Below are 16842 nucleotides of genomic sequence, written 5' to 3'. Positions count from 1 at the left end.
CACTCTACACACTAATGAAATTTCTAAATTAAGATTTTCCGACTACAAATAAACATGTTAGCCCATTAAATTTTATTCAACCATATTCATACATATAAACACCAACATCATTCAAACTCAGTATGCATTCAGAATGTATTACACAACTGTAAAGATTAAGATGAGCATGACCTTGCATTTCCTGAAAATTGTATTCTTTTTTTATTATTATTTTCAATTATGACCAGTGTGGTTCATCACTGTAAAGGTAGCAAAAGAGTATAAAATACTGCAACAGCTGTAGGTAAACAAAGCTCTAAATACCAAAATATTGTTTGATCAATAGTGCGGAGCAAAATCTAAAATCATTCAGTTCATAATTAAAACCAAGCTTTTACAAGCGACTTAACACTGAAATGACTGATAACCTTTTCACTTTTCATAGGGTATATTTGGCATCAATATGGCTTAAACTTCCTCTCAATTAATTTCTTGTTTTCTTTACTCAGCTGTTGTCTAGAATATGTTACGTTAAGTGTCATCAAATTAAAATGGGTAGCGGTGAGCTATCTTAAAGTGATGCTCCACCCAAAATTTGTCTTTTGACTATCAAAGATTCACCGCCTGTAGGTTTGAAAGGTGGTTGTTTAACGGTATTGTCATCCTACACAGACAAAATTTCAAATTTCATAAACCACAACTCAATATGTTCCAAGCAGTCATCATTTTGCCAGAATAGAGCTAAAGACACCTTTCAAACCTGCAGTCGGTGAGTGTTTGATACTGAAAACAGATTTTGGGCAGACACTTTGAAGCACATTTTTAATCAATCTCACCAAAGTCATTAGCAACTATGCTAAGAGATCATATGGATACAACAAGTAACCACACATGAGACTATGAAACAAGACCAAATACTTAGGCAAATTAATATAGTGCTAATGGACACTATGTGGACATCTAATCAAAAAATGACAATTACAAATAATATTACGCAGATGTGTTACAATCACCTTTTCTTTTGAAAATATTTTATAATTTCAATTAAATTTTGGATTTAAAAAACTTCAGTAGAAAACATAACTTGTCACTGTAATAACAGCCTTGACTGGTGGTAGAATAATGGAAGTTTTATGTTGCTGAAAGAGAAGTTGAGGTCAGCTAAAATGGGCTTTGCAAATGCTCTTTACGTCGTTAAAAACAAACAATTCAAAAAGGGGAATATAAATCGAAAAATGTAAAACAAGGACTGTCAGCATTGAAAAATATTTAAGACAAGATCATACAAAAACATCAGTAATGAATAACATGATTTTACATAAATGTCCTGATCTGTGAGGGGGGAAAACCCCCTTACATGAAGCCATATAGCACCAGAGAGCCAATAAAGGAGGACTGGACCAGCAGTATACTCCAACTGAAATCACATTAACTATGTTCAGACAAATAACAGGTTTGCATTCAATACAAGTTGCCACATTGTGCTCAGCTTAACTGGTTTTAAGGCAAATAGTTTGCCCTCCTGCTAAACAGTCCAAAAAAAGTATTTTGTCAGTCAGTTACGGGGGCTCTATACATCATAAAATCTTAAAAATGGAAATGTTCACACTGAAAAAAGGCGACAGCTGAGTATGAATCATTTCTTGTTTTGACACCTTACACTCTTGTAGTGAAGCATTTGTTTTGTTTAGCACTAAGGCTACTTAAATAATTGATAGGCTTTTTGCATCTCTTAATCTCGGTGTGGAGTGTGTGTGAGTATTTTTGTAGCAACTTGAGACTGAAGAGAGACAGACTTGTTCACTTCATGCTGTTATGCACTTCCAATTGGTGAACAATGTCGGAATACTGTCTCCCTTTTTCATGCGCATCTTCTTGGCAGTGTGTTTACTATGACTCCGCCCAGTGTGACTCACATGCTTCTCCAGCTGTTGATTGGAAGTCACTGAACTTACACACCTGGAGTCTCACTCAGTATACTGGCAACTGCTCACAGCGCTGGATTTCAAAGCAGTGTGTTTGGAGTATACTGCCAGCCTTTATGTCCTTGTTCCTACATCTACCTACCTACTCAGCATCCCTGTCATTGCAGTCCTCCTTTGGTACTCCAGGCCTATACTGTCAATGGAGTGGTCTGTACAAGTATAGTCTTTTTTTTGTACAGTTCATGTCTTTTAACTCAATCAAGGGGCTGAGGGTCAGCTATGGGCATGGTGTGCAGAACTTCATCCAGTAGCTGTAGAGCTCGGTGTAAATGGATCTCAATCCAGCAGGGTGTCTCTTTGATGCTTTGCCGTGGGTAGTCGGGCCCCCAGCCCTTCACGAAGCTCATCCGTAGGATGCACAGCCTGCGCAGGTCATCAACCCCAATGCCTGCAGCAGCAGACAAACCTGCAGGGGAATTACAGGCAGCAACTTTTAAATCGATGTGGCACTATAGGCCAAACCTTGCAGAGATATGTTAGCTAAGTTACTCTTGCAGTAAAAGTTAGAACATATACTGGGTGGATACACAGCTAAGTAAACAAAGTACTACTGCCATATGCACATCTTCCACTCTGATGAGGCCACAGATGCTAGCTATGTGAAAATTGATTTAATCATCTACAGCGTTAATTGTCGTTGCTAAGCATACCAATGCTAAAACCATTTTATAAAAAGGAGTTCTAAGTACACTGACTGATAAGCAGTACAAACTGCTTGGTAACGACTCACTGTTAAAGTGGTTATTCAATCAAAGTTTGTTCTAAAGCAATAACTTTCGGTTAAACAACAACTTTCCGATTTAATGAGAAAACGTGAAAACAACAACAGTGCATAGTACAGTCACAATTCTTCCACCTCAGCTGTATTTTTATACTAACATGGCACTGAAGTGTGAAATATTTTAATATCAGCACATTATGAAATCTGACAGACTTTTCAATGTTCTTGGTTTTTTGTCTTTTTAAGATTAGTGAACTTTCCCCTATAATGTCCCCTAAACAACGCTGTGCATCCTAGTGCCATAAGAAAGTCCCGGATATTAGTCTGGACTCAAAATGCCCACGGAAGATGACGTTGAGAAGCAATCATAATACACTTGTTGAAGAATGCAGCAGTAAGAACACTCACTGATGGCAGGGGCGATGCCTCCCACAGAGCCAGGCCCAGGAATGTTCCCAGCCACTGCTGCTGCCTGGGCTGCAGCTGCTGCCTGAGCTGTCGCTGCCTGCTGCTGCATCTGCCTGTGACACTGACGCAAGTCAAACACCTGGCAGGGGACAAGACAAACGCTAAGATCTGATAACAAGACAAGATATTGAATGAACACTCAAGCTTTTGAATGTCCGCTAATATTGTGAGGTTTAATGTTAATTTGACTAGGTTCATAATCTATTAACATTGACATGTAATATGGTCAAAATCCCTTGAATGATACAACTAAAATGTGATTACGGTTACTCCAACTCTGATGATTGCATTAACATAAGAGTATGGTTTTTACAATGGCCCCACCTTATTAATCACATTATGACTGGATTATTGGTGTGCATGTAAATGTAGCCAGTGTCAAGAACAATACAAATGTGCAAGTTTCTCACAACGCCCACTTGGAAAATTTCTGCTTTTCATTGTATGACCATTGTACTGCAATCTCACCTTGATGTAAGCGCTGGGGTAGATCTTGTGAACTGCATCTCCAGGGGCACGTCCAGCCTCTCGATCCAGGTAATAGCTCTGCACAAACACTGCATGATCACTCAAACAGCGCACCCAGACATCTCCTTCACCTTTGCACTCCAGCTGCACCCCTTTGCCAATGTGGAGCCTAAGGACAGAAAGGTGGGGAAAAGACTGGTAAAACACAGTCAGAGAAGTTAGACATTACAGACACTTTGCATTACTGTCAATCACTTATACCTAGAGACATACATTACACATGAATTGCTTGAATGAACTATATGATGATATATCACCAAGTACCTGGCTCTCTCTATGTTCTCTGTCCTGTGGACATTGCTTAGCTGGCCCAAGCAGAAGCGGTCCCCTCCTGATGGATCCACATAGCCATCCACAGTCACTATCGGACATGTGGATGGCACCTTAAACGTCTCCCCAACCTGGACATCCATCTCAAAGTACGCAATGGAGCACCAGTATTCTGGAGCTGGAACAAACCAACAAGCAACCTCAGGTCAAATGGATTGCACAGATTATGGTAAATATGTGGATTGTCTTCCATCTGCAGCTTGATACTCACCGGGGTGATTGGATATGGGGGGCTGGAATGCAATTTCATTGGTAACAGGCCCTGCAAGAACATATTGATATTAATTTTGAACAAGCAATTCTGAAACCACAACAGTTCTTAAGATGTGACATATTATTCAGAAATGAGCACAGATCATGCAGCAATGGCACTGGAAATTACCAGATTTCCGAAAAAGTCAGGAGTGGAGGCTGATCTTTAACATCTATAGCTAGTCTTTACTTTACCTTTCTTTACCACAGTAACACATTTTGCTTTAGCATGTCACATATTCATGAATGTATAGTGCATTAATATATCTAAACATGAGAAAGTCTGCTGGAGAAAACAATTTTGACCTACACCATCTATGTCTTGGTGCTGCACATTTACACATTTTTCAAATCTGTTTTTAAATCTGCTAAATCCCTGGTAAATTCCCTTAATATGGAAATCAGCTTAGGAGGTTCCATCGAATAAAAGAGGTAACACTGATGTCTTCAATAAATCAGCCTATTTCTGAGCTGCTCCGTCCTAGAATCAGTGGTGAATTAACAGCTCCATGCCTTCCTAGAGGTTAATAATGTCCTCTAGCCACAGAAGCCAATCTTCAACTAATGAACAAGAGCTCTTATTCTAATAATCTGTAAATTGTTTGAAAGGATATGGATTATTTTCAAGGCTTGATATGAGTTTTACAGAAAGGTTTTCCATGTTTTCCATCCACTCACAGTAATGCCCTGTGTGAGGCATGGGTGGATGATGCTGTAGATGCCCGTTCTGATGTTGAGGGACCGCAGGGGTGAAGCTGCTGTTTCTGCTCCAATTGGGGGTAGGATCTATAAATAGAAATTGAAAAAAGTTGTGTTGCCAAATACGTGCCAATTTGAAGTCTGTGTGGTAGATCAGCTCTTAAAGCTAAATACTAAAAATCGATGTTTATTAAAAGTAACTTTACCCAATTGAAATTTTAAAACTATTTTGCCGGGGACAGGTAATCCCTTATAAAAAGTGCTGTTTTAAAAATGACCTAAACCTTGTACAATAATGTAAAATGTATACTTTTAAAGCATTTTTTACTTAATTGCGTTAATTTATTTCTGACATGCATCTTCCATTATGTTTTGCATATATGTGCAGTCCCCGTGTAGTGTCTCACTTGAGGGTCCAGCACTGATGGAAGAGAAAGCAGAGGTTGAAGCTGAATTGCTGCCATCTGATGGGGGGAGTAGAGCGGGGCTGCTGAAGGTCTCCTGTGGACCGGGCCTTGACGGGGGATGCTGGATAGTCTGCAGGTGGCTTTCAGAGCTTGAGTGAGATTGCTGGTTGTCATAGTCATACTCATCCTTTACCAAGAGTGGACCTGCATGGAGACAACAGACATAGGTAAGACTGATGGATATCCACAAAATCTTCCACGAGCAATAGACCTGTCACGATAACTACTTTTGTTCGACGATAACATTGTCCCAGAAAAAATTGAGATTAACGATATTATTGTCATTTTAAGACCATTTTATGCCACTGATATAATGATAATATAATAGCATAATAATGCAAGTACACCCTTTCAAAGAGCAATGAACTTTTAAGCTGTCTGAGCCCCGCCCATAGCGTAAGTCAGACACAGAGAGCAGACGACGAGAGTACAGAAGCATGTACATGTCTCAGACTCAGTATAGTTTTATTCTGTTACATTCAGCTTAGAAGCTGTGAAAAAAAACACTCAGGCATTGTGCCCAAGTCTTATAATGTAGGGAGAACCCTGCTGTTTATTCTGGCATCATGTAGGTTAATATATTGGTGACATTATTATCCAAATAAACACGCATGTAAACACAACGGGGAATAGATGGACATGACCTCAATCACTTTTGCTGACCTCGATAAGTCGATAAAGTCATTATCATGACAGGCCTAACAAGCATATGGGAAAACTTTGGCACCTCCTTACCTGAACTTGAAAGGGTCAGTCCTGATAAGTCTGCAAAAACATAAAGAAGAACATATATATATATCTATCAATCGGTTTATGTAGGTCAATATTCTGAGTAAGAATTAAAACATGGGCTGTACTTTGAGTACAGAGAGTGACAAGAGTGAGATATATATATATATATATATATATATATACACATATAAGTAATCATTTCAACTGTGGATTAAAACTCCTTTATTTGAAGGGGCTAAATCATGTTAAATATACACCAACTGGTATCAACCTTCACAATCCTTCAGTGTGCCTGCCCTGTATAATCATTCTATATTTACCAATAACCTAACCTAAAACTCTAGTCAAGACCAACAAATGTCAAGACTAACGTGTGATCCTTACTTACCAATGCCTGGAGAGACAACCCTCTCGTAGTGGTATGGGTTGACACAAACATTGTCACATTTCAGGTCAAAGGCATACTGGCAATATTTCACGTGTTTTAATTCATTCTTGTGTAGATCAGGCCATCGCCACAGTCGGGCATAGACAACATGAGGAAAACCTTTACGCCCCGCAACCTAAAGCACAGAGAGAAACATCTCATGAGATGAGAGAGAGTTTCTGTGGAATCTCTCACAATTTTTTCTTTCAATTGCAACAAGTGTAACACTAAACCAACATGGTACTGTATACAGGTATCTGCTACTGTACCTGCAGGCGTCCATCCAAAGTTCGCTGTATGGTGACACACTTGCTAGGATGAGCTCCATTCGTAGTGATGGCTGTGATAAGGGAATCCAACTCATCTTTCTTCTCCTTCAGCTTCTTGACAAGACTCTCAATAGCTCGCTTAGCAAAACTTTCACTCTCTCCTCCCTGTCGGTGGCACATCAGGCTATGCACAATGCTCAGGCAGGCATCATTACTTGTGGGAGTGTTCGTGATTGACATCTTGCTCCTTAGGTTTCAGCCTTGGGGAGGCTTTCCAGTTGTATCCTATATGGCTTTACCAATAGAAGTGTCAAGATGAAAGTACTGTTGATCCAACACTGCCCAAGTTTAGCAACCTAAAACAGAAAAGCAGTGTCTTATGACTGAGAGTTCACATGGGTATGCCAACCAAAATGTTACATTGCATTACTAAAGTAAGTAGCACTCAGTGTACAATCTGTGTATCACCCTGACTTAATGTCAGGGCCAGAACGGGTTATCATGTTCAGACTTCTTTAAAGTCAATCTAATGTGCCGTTCTAAAGATGACAGTAAAATTACAAGTCACTAGCCACAGTTGGTGCAGAAAAGGGTTTTCGGGCAATGTTCAAAACCTCTAGAGATAAATATTTTAGGTTGTCTGTGTATCTTCTATTTAATACTCTGTGAACATGCCCAGCTTAATGTGACATGTGTTTACAACAGCGGTAAGTTTTGCTTTAAGCGTATCTTACAAATTGACAACTGCATTAAAACTCATTCAATGATCTTTCTGCAAATATGGCCATTAGTTATAGCTTGTCTGAAATGCAAAACAAACAATCTTATGGCACCGAAAACTATATTTTTTCATGTTCAGGAGTTGGTTTATTATATTATGATTAAGATTAAATTAACATAAGGTTAACGTTAGGATTTTAAGGGCTTTTTCACAGAATACGTAGTTTGGCTAACGTTAGCCCTGATGGGTACCAGAGCTGTTGGTAAACAGTGAGCGTATCCTTCCTAACAATGCATCAGTATCAGTAACCTGACCTCAATTACACTGCTCGGTTATTACTTACGACTATTCAAAGTAATACATATGTTTATAAAAAGTACTATTGTGGAAGATCATTAAGTTAGCTAACACTGTCCAGCTAATATTGACTCTGTCGGTGTTAGCTATCACTGTTAGTTAGCCAACGCTAGTTAAGAAAGCATTCGTCTCCTAACATTAACTGAATCAAACACACACTGATTGTGGACTTACAGTGATTTCTCCGCGCAGTAGCGTTAGTCCCGGTGGTAGAATATGATAAGTGAGTGGATTTATCGACCTAAATTTTGATGCGGTATCTAACGTTAACTAGCTTGCGTTATTATTATTTTGGCTAGCTTGCTAGCTCATTCGCTAACAGCTAACGCTAAAAGACCTTCATCAACTATACGCTAGCTCGCTAACCTTCTTCTATGACTGCCCAAATCCGCTAACGTTACCCCACGAAATGTTACCATATCACATTAGCTAAACGTGCACTCGTTTATCTGTTCGCTTTATTATACTAAAACTGTATAAATATATATAAGCTAATAACAATAACAAAACGCGTTTACTGGCCACGAAAATAAACAACAAAAATCCTTTCCATCCACCACGCTCAAACTGAGCATGCACGCATAAAATGTGACAGGCGTGGCACTGATGTTTGTTATCCTATTTGTTAAAATATATATATATACCGCGCACACCAGACATGTATTTCAGAGCCAGGAATAGCTGTTTTACTATAATGAGCCAAAATTAAAAGCCATGGTTTGATTCAGTATTCAACAGTCAAGTAAGTCAAACAATCAAAATGTCTAAATTCCAATAAACAATGACCAATTAGGACTGGATTACCAAGTGAGCGAATGCTCAGTGGCCCCAGATCCTCAGGGGCCCCAAACACCCCAGGGTGACTGTGTATCAGTTGGTTTGCAGGATATGCACCACTGAAGCACATTACCAACTGAAGTGATAGGGGCCTAATGGCTGGTCACTATTACCTCATCATGAGACACTGTTTTGTGGAGGGGTCATGAATCAATAGTTATAGGGCCAGTATTTCACCACGGGTGGTTTCTGTAGTCTGGTGTGAACTGGCGGGTAGGCCTACTTAAAAATGACAGGGTACATACAATACTTAGAGCACTGGTGGACTCAGGGGGGATGCCGCAGAAGTGCCCTCTTGGATGCCCCTATGGTAGATAAAAATGTGATCAAGTGCCCTCTAGGGTGCCGTTCCTCTGAAGAAAACGTGATGAAGTCCCCTTCCAGTGGCGAAAACGCAGTACAGTGCCATATACCTCGCCGCATACAGCTGGTTGCCTCTGCCCCTCAAACAGCCTGTCAATTATAGTTACTATCTCTGTAAAAACATAACCTTCATGGTTGATTTCAAAATTACAGTAATATCAATCATATTAATGTCTTCTTCCATTCTCCACTGATAAAAATGCTTACTGTTATGTTTACTGTAATATACACTGATTATGAAATTACAGTAAAATGCACAGTAATTACAATGGTCAGAAGAGAGGTATTACATTGTGTAACAAAACTCCCACCTGTGGTGTGCTTATCCTACTGATAGGCATTATGCATAATTATAAGTACCATTTTAGAACATTTAATCATATTTTTTGTCTAAATAAGGCTCTACTTGTCACCAGAGGGTTGTCATCATAGAAATATGTTGGGTATATTCGTTGGGTGCATGTCAGTAATGTCTTCTCACTTGTTGGAATGCGTGGCCAAACTTGACAAGACTTATTCAAATTACATTAACCTCAAGATGATGTTCTTAAAACACATCATCATGTGTAGGAAAGCAGCCCTGTGAACCTTTTTTCTTTTGTGGTATAATGATTTTTAATATAAAGTCTCCCCCTTGTGGTTATTTTGTAGTGTGACATTACAGTAATGAAAACAGTCCCCTGTCCAAATCCCAATGAGATTAACCATGTGTTGTATGATTTAAACTTGGCCTCCCATGAACAACAATAGCGTTGTTGCTATAAGTTATGAACAAAGCTGCCGTCATATGAACCTGCTCAAATGTGTAGTTGACATAGACCATGTAGATGTTAGGTAAAGGAAATGATACATTATGAAAAAGCAGCTTTTGAAATAAATGTCATTTAATGTATTTTTTCTTCAACAGTGAAAATATTTGACATTATGGTTAGCTTGACCTGTCATAGATTTCTCTGCCTTTGAAGAAATAATAACCCAAATAGTAAATGTCATAAATATCATAATTACATACAATGGTGGGTCACAGTTATGTTGATCAAATACCATGAACATACCATTAGTATATTAAGCGCTGTTTCAGTGGCAGATATTTAGGTGTGAAATGTTCACATATGTACTAAGGTTCATGGACAATTGTAGTGCTTTAACAGAAAGAAAAATAAACAGATTTATATTTGTAATGTACTTAATTATTTTGGAGGCATAATGTAACATTTTTCTATTTTTCTATTTTTATTGAAGCTCTGTTAATGTTCAAACAGTTTGTACAGTTGTATGTTTCTGTATTCCATAAAATAAAGCCAGTACAACAGAACATGATGAACCCACAAGAACACATAGTGAATACAGTGAAGTGTTTAAGCTGACAAAACAAACAGAAAATCAAAAAACAGTACATAAATAAATTAAATGAAATCGGGGGGGCCTAGCTAGTAGCTACTTTAGAACGATCCTCTATGAGCTGTATGATGAAGAGTGAGAGTTATCATTTGAATTGATAATGGACTATATATATTGAGGGGAGGGTATTTGTTTTCTAAGTCAAAAGGAGAGTCCAAGAAAATATTAATAATGCTGCTTTTGTTTTTTAATAAAATTAAATATAAGATTCAGCTCCACACTAGGATAGGAAATCAATTTGTTCACTGGTAGCTGATATCTCTGCCCTGCACACTTGGCCTATGTAAATCTGTGTGCTGAGTGAGGATCCTATTGAGTTAGAAAGTTCCACAGTGTTATTCCATTATTGTTATCTGCTTCCGACTGTTAACAGCAGAAGCTAGGTGATGATGTGACACGTATTTTTTCCATTTGTACTGTTGCTGTGGCCTTGATAAGGGCGTCAGCATGCCCGTGTCAGAAAAAGGAAGTGGGTGGGTTCAGAGGGCACCAAGCAACGTGATGGCAGGATTGTCAATAGAGCATGTTGGCGTTGGAGACCAGGAATCTGACACCACCTTCTCACAAATGCTGCCACTTGGAGTGGCGTCTCATCCTGAGTGACGGTCTACAAGACTGCAGGCTCTGACACCTCGTTATCACTATGGCATGGAAGCGGGCAGAGAGAGGCCCGCCAGGCATGTGACGCTAGAGGGATGGGGATTAAGGTTGTTAGGTGGGGAGTGCTGTGATTACCTGACAATGAAATAGGGTGTACAAGAGATCAAAAATTGCTCAATGAATATATTTGTTTTCAGATTTTTTTTTTAACAACCATAATAACATTAATGTTGTTGTGAGAACCAAAATCAGGATATGAATGGTTGGGGCGTAAAGAACGATTTCACAGCAGCTGACAGCAGGGTTAGGTAAGAGAAATTGGACATTTTTCAGACAAGAAGCCCTGAAGAGCTCCAAGACACCCTGAAAATCCTCTCCTGGTCAAAAGCCACTGAAAATATATTTTCTGCAAGTTTGGCAAGCAAATAAGAGCAAAAATGTCACATTCTTTAAATCAGTTCAGTGGTTCCAACATGCCATAGGGCACAGAAACAAATGATACCATTTACAAATCTGCAGCATGTATATCTACTTATAAAGCATTTTGGCAGGACTATGACTATATTACAGTTGAATTTAAGAGCCTTTTCATATTTAAAAAAATATACAGCATACCATCAGTAGTGCAAATCATTGAAATCTGGTGGCCTATCCTAAAATGTAGATTTTTTCAGTTCAGTTTGGAAAAGCTGGAGCTTCTCAATTTCTGCATTAGGAATAATTTCTGCCAGAGCAAAATGTAGATGGAAAAAATAAAGTTTTGAGAAAGGTCTGTGATGAAAAGTCAGCAATAATACATTTAGATTTTGCAATAAGGCAGTGTGTGGAAGGTTCAGTCTGTTTAGTACATTCTGTTCCAGCACTCGCACTGAAATAACCCAAAGCGCAGACTTCACTTTTGGCAGATTCTGTACCTTGAAACTTTGCACTCAGGGTATATCTTTTGTACTTATATAGATCTCACATACTTATTTCCAAATTCTTCTTCTATCAGTGCTGCTGATTTGACTTGCCCCTAATGACATGGAGCTCACTTTATCTGAAACAGGTTGAAGAGAAATTTCAACCAGGATGTTCAGACATTTGCTATCAGAACTTTCTGTCTTTTCTCTTCTTCTTTTGTCTGTTACTGTGTCGGATGGGGCTGATTAGCCATATTTGCAAGAATATGGCTCGTTAGTGTCATTTACAATGAATTGTGGAACTTAACCAAAAACATTCTAAAATACAAACATCGGCAAATAATTATAATAAATCATGACAAACTGTTTAAAGAGATTTGCAGCATTACTTTGAAAGCTTTATATATTCTATACTAATTAAATAATCACTGATTTATCTTTATACAATTACAAATTTACATCATGTAGCACAGATTTGTGTCTATCCCTAATTTACAACTAAGTCTAGACTCGTGTTTTTACACACCACTGTATGAGATCTTAGATACTGTGGAAACAAGCACATGAGATAGATAGATAGATAGATAGATAGATAGATAGATAGATAGATAGATAGATAGATAGATAGATAGATAGATAGATAGATAGATAGATAGATAGATAGATAGATAGATAGATAGATAGATAGATAGATAGATAGATAGATAGATAGATAGATAGATAGATAGATAGATAGACAGATGTTTCTGAGATGATGATCATTTCTTTAGCTCCATCGGTGCACAGTCTCTATCTCTGTGTAATAGCATCACTTTCAGGACTATCTACAGCCACACTCTGCCACCACCATTCCCTCATACTTGTGGTTGAAAGTGATCACCCCGTTGTCATGATAAAGGAGTGAGATCGGCTCCAACTTAGTGGGTACACAGCAGGCACGCGATGCCCTCTCTGGACTCTTAACACTCAGCAGTGTCTGCACTATGGCATGTTTGGTAGGCGAGACCTCGGAGGTCATAGGTGGGTTGCACACACCGTTGCACTCATATGCCTCATAGCCCAGAGGCTGGATGATCCACGTATCCCAGCCAATGTCTTTAAAATCCACAAAGAGTGGGGTCCTCTTGCACGGCTCGCTCTTAACATTGCGACGGATTCGGGGAGGTGTGTCATAGATAAGGTTGGACTGCAGTTGCATGAGGGACTGTTTGTCCAGCTCGTCCAGGTTAGCACGGCCAGTGTTGTGATTAATGTGTCCCCAGAAAGCATGTTGGCTCCGGCCCATGTTTTCAGGAAGGTCATTCTCATGTTCAATCATCTGATTGAGCTCTTGTTTATCCTGTTTGTGGTCTCTGCTCTGATTATCTGAGAATATAATCATCACTGCATTGTGTTTCCCCTCCAAGCTCCTGTCGATATCGATCTCCACCAACCTCCCGCCCTGCTCTGTGACCTTTTGTGTGGCCCCTTCCTCCTCTGACCCCAGACTTGCAATATGAACCTCCAGTCTGTGAGTTGCACACCCTGACTTCAGCCAGAGTGTAACCACATGAGTCAGGTCAAACGACACCCAGCTGTTATCTGTGGCATGGATATGCTTTGTCACCAGTTCCTCCAAATCCTCCATCTCCACCACCTCCTCTTTATCCCTCCTTCTCCCTTCTTTCCCCACCTCTTCTGTCCAAACAACACCCTCATGTATTTTGTAGATGGTCACCTTGCAGTCAATGCCAGCATATGGTCTTTGGGCCTTCCGGACCAGGGTGAAAAGGCGAAGCTCAGCTATTGTTATGTGCTCATGGTGGTGCATTGAGATGTTGAACAGCAAGGGATGTATCCTTACGCCCCTGGCCGTTATACTGTAGGGGGAGGAATCTGAAATCAAAATATCAATAAGTGTGTTTCAATGCATTTTGTATGTTTCTGTGGTCAAAACTTAAGTTAAACTGTGTTAAATATTATAATGTACCCTTGTATTAAATACACAGTTACTGTAATAGATGATTTTTGGTTGTTTGAATCATAATACTCATACATTGTCTAGGCTTAGTTCTAGATTTACAGCACTTCCATAAATCAAAGTAGACCACTTTTTTAAATCTTTAAATTAGTAGAATGTCAAACGTAATAACCAGTGATTTGTATGCTAATCCTTTGGGGGGATTACATGTTTTTTTTAATGCAACACAAGGCTTTAACTTTTTTATGCAGTATATACATTTTCCAAGATTTTTGTGGTGCTAAACAAAAACAAGTTTGTACCTTCATTCTTGAAACTGCGCACAATGTTGGCCGAGGGCACAGCAGTGCGATCATGGGCAAAACGGTTGTACAGCTCCAGCATGTACTCAGGTGGCTCCTTACGAGCCACGAGGGGCCTGGGCTGGGGCCTCAGCTCTGTGAGGTTCATCGTGGACAGAAACTGGCTCAGAAAGTCCTGTGCATCAAGTAGCGGATTATCACCCTCATCTCTACCGACTGATGCCCTGTGATGGTTCTCAAGAGACCTGATGGGACTGCTCAAGCTCAAACCAGTCAACATCAGAAGTAGGACATTCAGAGAGCGGATAAACCCAATGTTGGAGTAGACTGAAACGGTCATGGTTGAGTGGAGAAAAGGTTTAAATCCAAAGATTGAGTATCAGATGAGAAGATGTGATGGATCCTTTGGAGACGATGCCTGCAAACAGTTCAACCTTTCGAGAAAGGACTCTCCTTCGTTAAAGGACAAAAGGTTGCTGTTGGGGGCAAAGAGAAAACAGCTTTGCCCTTGTTGATCTTGTGGTTTGGTTCTGAGGGCAGGGCTGTGCTGTCCAATGTGCTGTGCTGACATGTTTGGAGATGTCACTAAGGCCCTGCTCGGCCCTCCTCTCTCTCTCCCCGCCAGGAACTTATGACTATCCATAATTTCCACTGATATTCTGTCTCATTTTGATGTATGCTTTTCTGTCTCTCTCCACTGACAAAACTTTAAGCCTTACAGTGACTTTAGATTAACATGACAGTTGATTTATGAACGGCTATATGCTGTAATCAAAATATTTAACCATGATACTTTATATTTAAAGAATACTGAGGAATTTAGAGATAAGGAAGTCATTGCAATTAAGTTCACCAAAAATGTGGGCCAAATTAAACATGGAAATGATGTTGCTATTTTCCTGCCTAATGCAGGAAATCAATTACCAATTAACACTTTTGTTAATTTCTTTATGCAATCTCCACAAGAGGCCAGTGTAGACTCAATATCTGTACTCCTGCCTCCTCATCTTAAATTGAATTAAACATTTTCATTAGGTGGTGAAGAGGCTGAGTTGACCTAATTTGCATATGCTTTTAGCTAATTACTGGTTTTGTTTTCTAATAGCGGCTGTCTGACAGCTCACATATGCAGTCATTGCCATCACTTCAGTTTACATCCACTTAAACAAACAACAACAACAAATAAAACATAATGAAAACTAATTTTAAAAATACATCATTTTAGATTATTGTGACTTAAAACAAACCTCATTATGACATAAGGCATTTAAGCCATAGTACTTCATTAATGTATATATGATATACATATTATGACTTTACATGACGATATAGATATATGAACCCACAGTACACACATGTATCTAAAATGCTGCCACTTATGTAAGTGAGCCCTGCTGCCTGTAGAAGGAAACATGACTAATGCCAACACATTTTAGCCCTCTCAGTGGCAGAGAGCAACATACAAGTTCATAAGTTCATAATCATTCTTCATGGCTACTGCAGATATGAGATTATGTGACAGTAGACAGTTTGTCTGGGTGTACATGAGGTAGAAAATGCACTAAACATATTTATTTGGTCTTAAATAGACACCAAATTACTTTTAGGGAGAAAATGTGAATTTAAACAATGCAAGATATTCACTCCACTGGATGCCTTTAATTTGTTAATAACTATTTGTTAATAGTTAATTCATGATGATCCATTGCTGAGTCACTGCTTCATCATGAGATGCATTATGTTACAAGTGAACCAAAGTTACACTGAGTTACATTTAAGTTTTTTTTATGTGATTATACATATCAGTTATATGTTAGTATATTGCAATATTGCAATTTTTCAAAGAACTGGGCATATACTGGGCGTAGACAAAGTAATCTGAACAATTCCTGAAAAAAAATATTAAGGCCTACCTCTAAAGTAACTAAAATACTATTGCAATAACTGCTGTAGAGTTATGTCATATTACAGTGGGTTGCATGCCAAATACCTACATATTTCTTAAACCTTTCTTACCATATAAATGATGTCCAACATATTTACCTGTATGGTAGTTTCAACTTGCTGGTGTGTTTTCCAGACTGTTCCCCGTGAATAATTAAATAAATTTGTCATGTTTTTGGTCAGTGAACCTGCAGTTTGGCACAGATTCAGCCTCATGGGAGCTGTTAGGCTAGTGGTTTGAAAACTTGCATATCACTGTACTGAGTGCCAGACCTCTTTTGCAGCTGACAAATGCTGCTAACTGGCATTCAGCCTAACATGACCCACCTTTGTAGTTGTGTTTGTGATTGTGATTAAGCCACTAAGTCCTTATACAGGGGATGTTTGTCATTTTGTACCCTGTCTGTACCCTGTGTAGTGTGACTAGTAGTGGAAATTATCCCTGGCTGTGAACACATCAGACAACAACACGGATGCTAAACATTTTCAGTTTGACCATGACGCAGAGAAATTTGAAAGAGGAATGTCCACAAGTCACTGCCTATAAGGATAATAGCTGAATTAAATTGTTTTATCTATTAATTTAAGCCTATACAGA

The 16842-nt window shown here is 39.0% G+C and overlaps 2 protein-coding genes across 3 annotated transcripts; both read right to left on the bottom strand.

Moving 5' to 3' along the window:
* Window positions 1-49: 49 nt before the first annotated feature.
* On the bottom strand, window positions 50-8871 carry smad4a (SMAD family member 4a). Of its 2 annotated transcripts, none has more exons than XM_044173978.1 (11): window positions 8740-8871; window positions 6858-7213; window positions 6550-6724; window positions 6165-6194; window positions 5370-5573; window positions 4942-5049; window positions 4223-4273; window positions 3946-4129; window positions 3622-3790; window positions 3094-3232; window positions 50-2370 (listed from the first exon to the last, which is right to left on the bottom strand). In XM_044173978.1, the coding sequence occupies exons 2-11, from the start codon at window positions 7095-7097 to the stop codon at window positions 2159-2161; spliced, it is 1512 nt and encodes a 503-aa protein (XP_044029913.1). In that variant the 5' UTR covers window positions 7098-7213; window positions 8740-8871; the 3' UTR covers window positions 50-2158. The 2 variants fall into 2 exon arrangements, with proteins under 2 accessions (XP_044029913.1, XP_044029912.1); XM_044173977.1 differs by lacking the exon at window positions 8740-8871 and adding an exon at window positions 8110-8546.
* Window positions 8872-11138: 2267 nt separating this feature from the next.
* Window positions 11139-15184, bottom strand: LOC122865490 (bone morphogenetic protein 10-like). The gene is made up of 2 exons (XM_044173980.1): window positions 14301-15184; window positions 11139-13913 (listed from the first exon to the last, which is right to left on the bottom strand). Exons 1-2 carry the CDS (start codon window positions 14638-14640, stop codon window positions 12859-12861), a joined length of 1395 nt encoding a protein of 464 aa, XP_044029915.1. The 5' UTR covers window positions 14641-15184; the 3' UTR covers window positions 11139-12858.
* Between the last annotated feature and the right edge of the window lie 1658 nt (window positions 15185-16842).

The sequence above is a fragment of the Siniperca chuatsi genome, linkage group LG18, assembly GCF_020085105.1.
Source record: "Siniperca chuatsi isolate FFG_IHB_CAS linkage group LG18, ASM2008510v1, whole genome shotgun sequence".
NCBI lineage: Eukaryota > Metazoa > Chordata > Actinopteri > Centrarchiformes > Sinipercidae > Siniperca > Siniperca chuatsi.
Note: the sequence above shows the minus strand (reverse complement) of the source record. Positions and strands in the feature narration are given on the sequence as shown.

Bases quoted from the DNA above. Each gene is read 5' to 3' on its own strand.
- smad4a (XM_044173978.1), bottom strand. From the start codon at position 7,097: ATGTCAATCACGAACACTCCCACAAGTAATGATGCCTGCCTGAGCATT. The intron at 4,274-4,941 runs GTGAGTGGATGG...ATGTTCTTGCAG, and splicing joins GCCTCACACAGGGCATTACT to GGCCTGTTACCAATGAAATT. The intron at 4,130-4,222 runs GTGAGTATCAAG...GGTTTGTTCCAG, and splicing joins CCCCATATCCAATCACCCCG to CTCCAGAATACTGGTGCTCC.
- LOC122865490 (XM_044173980.1), bottom strand. From the start codon at position 14,640: ATGACCGTTTCAGTCTACTCCAACATTGGGTTTATCCGCTCTCTGAAT. The intron at 13,914-14,300 runs GTACAAACTTGT...TTTTGATTTCAG, and splicing joins GCGCAGTTTCAAGAATGAAG to ATTCCTCCCCCTACAGTATA.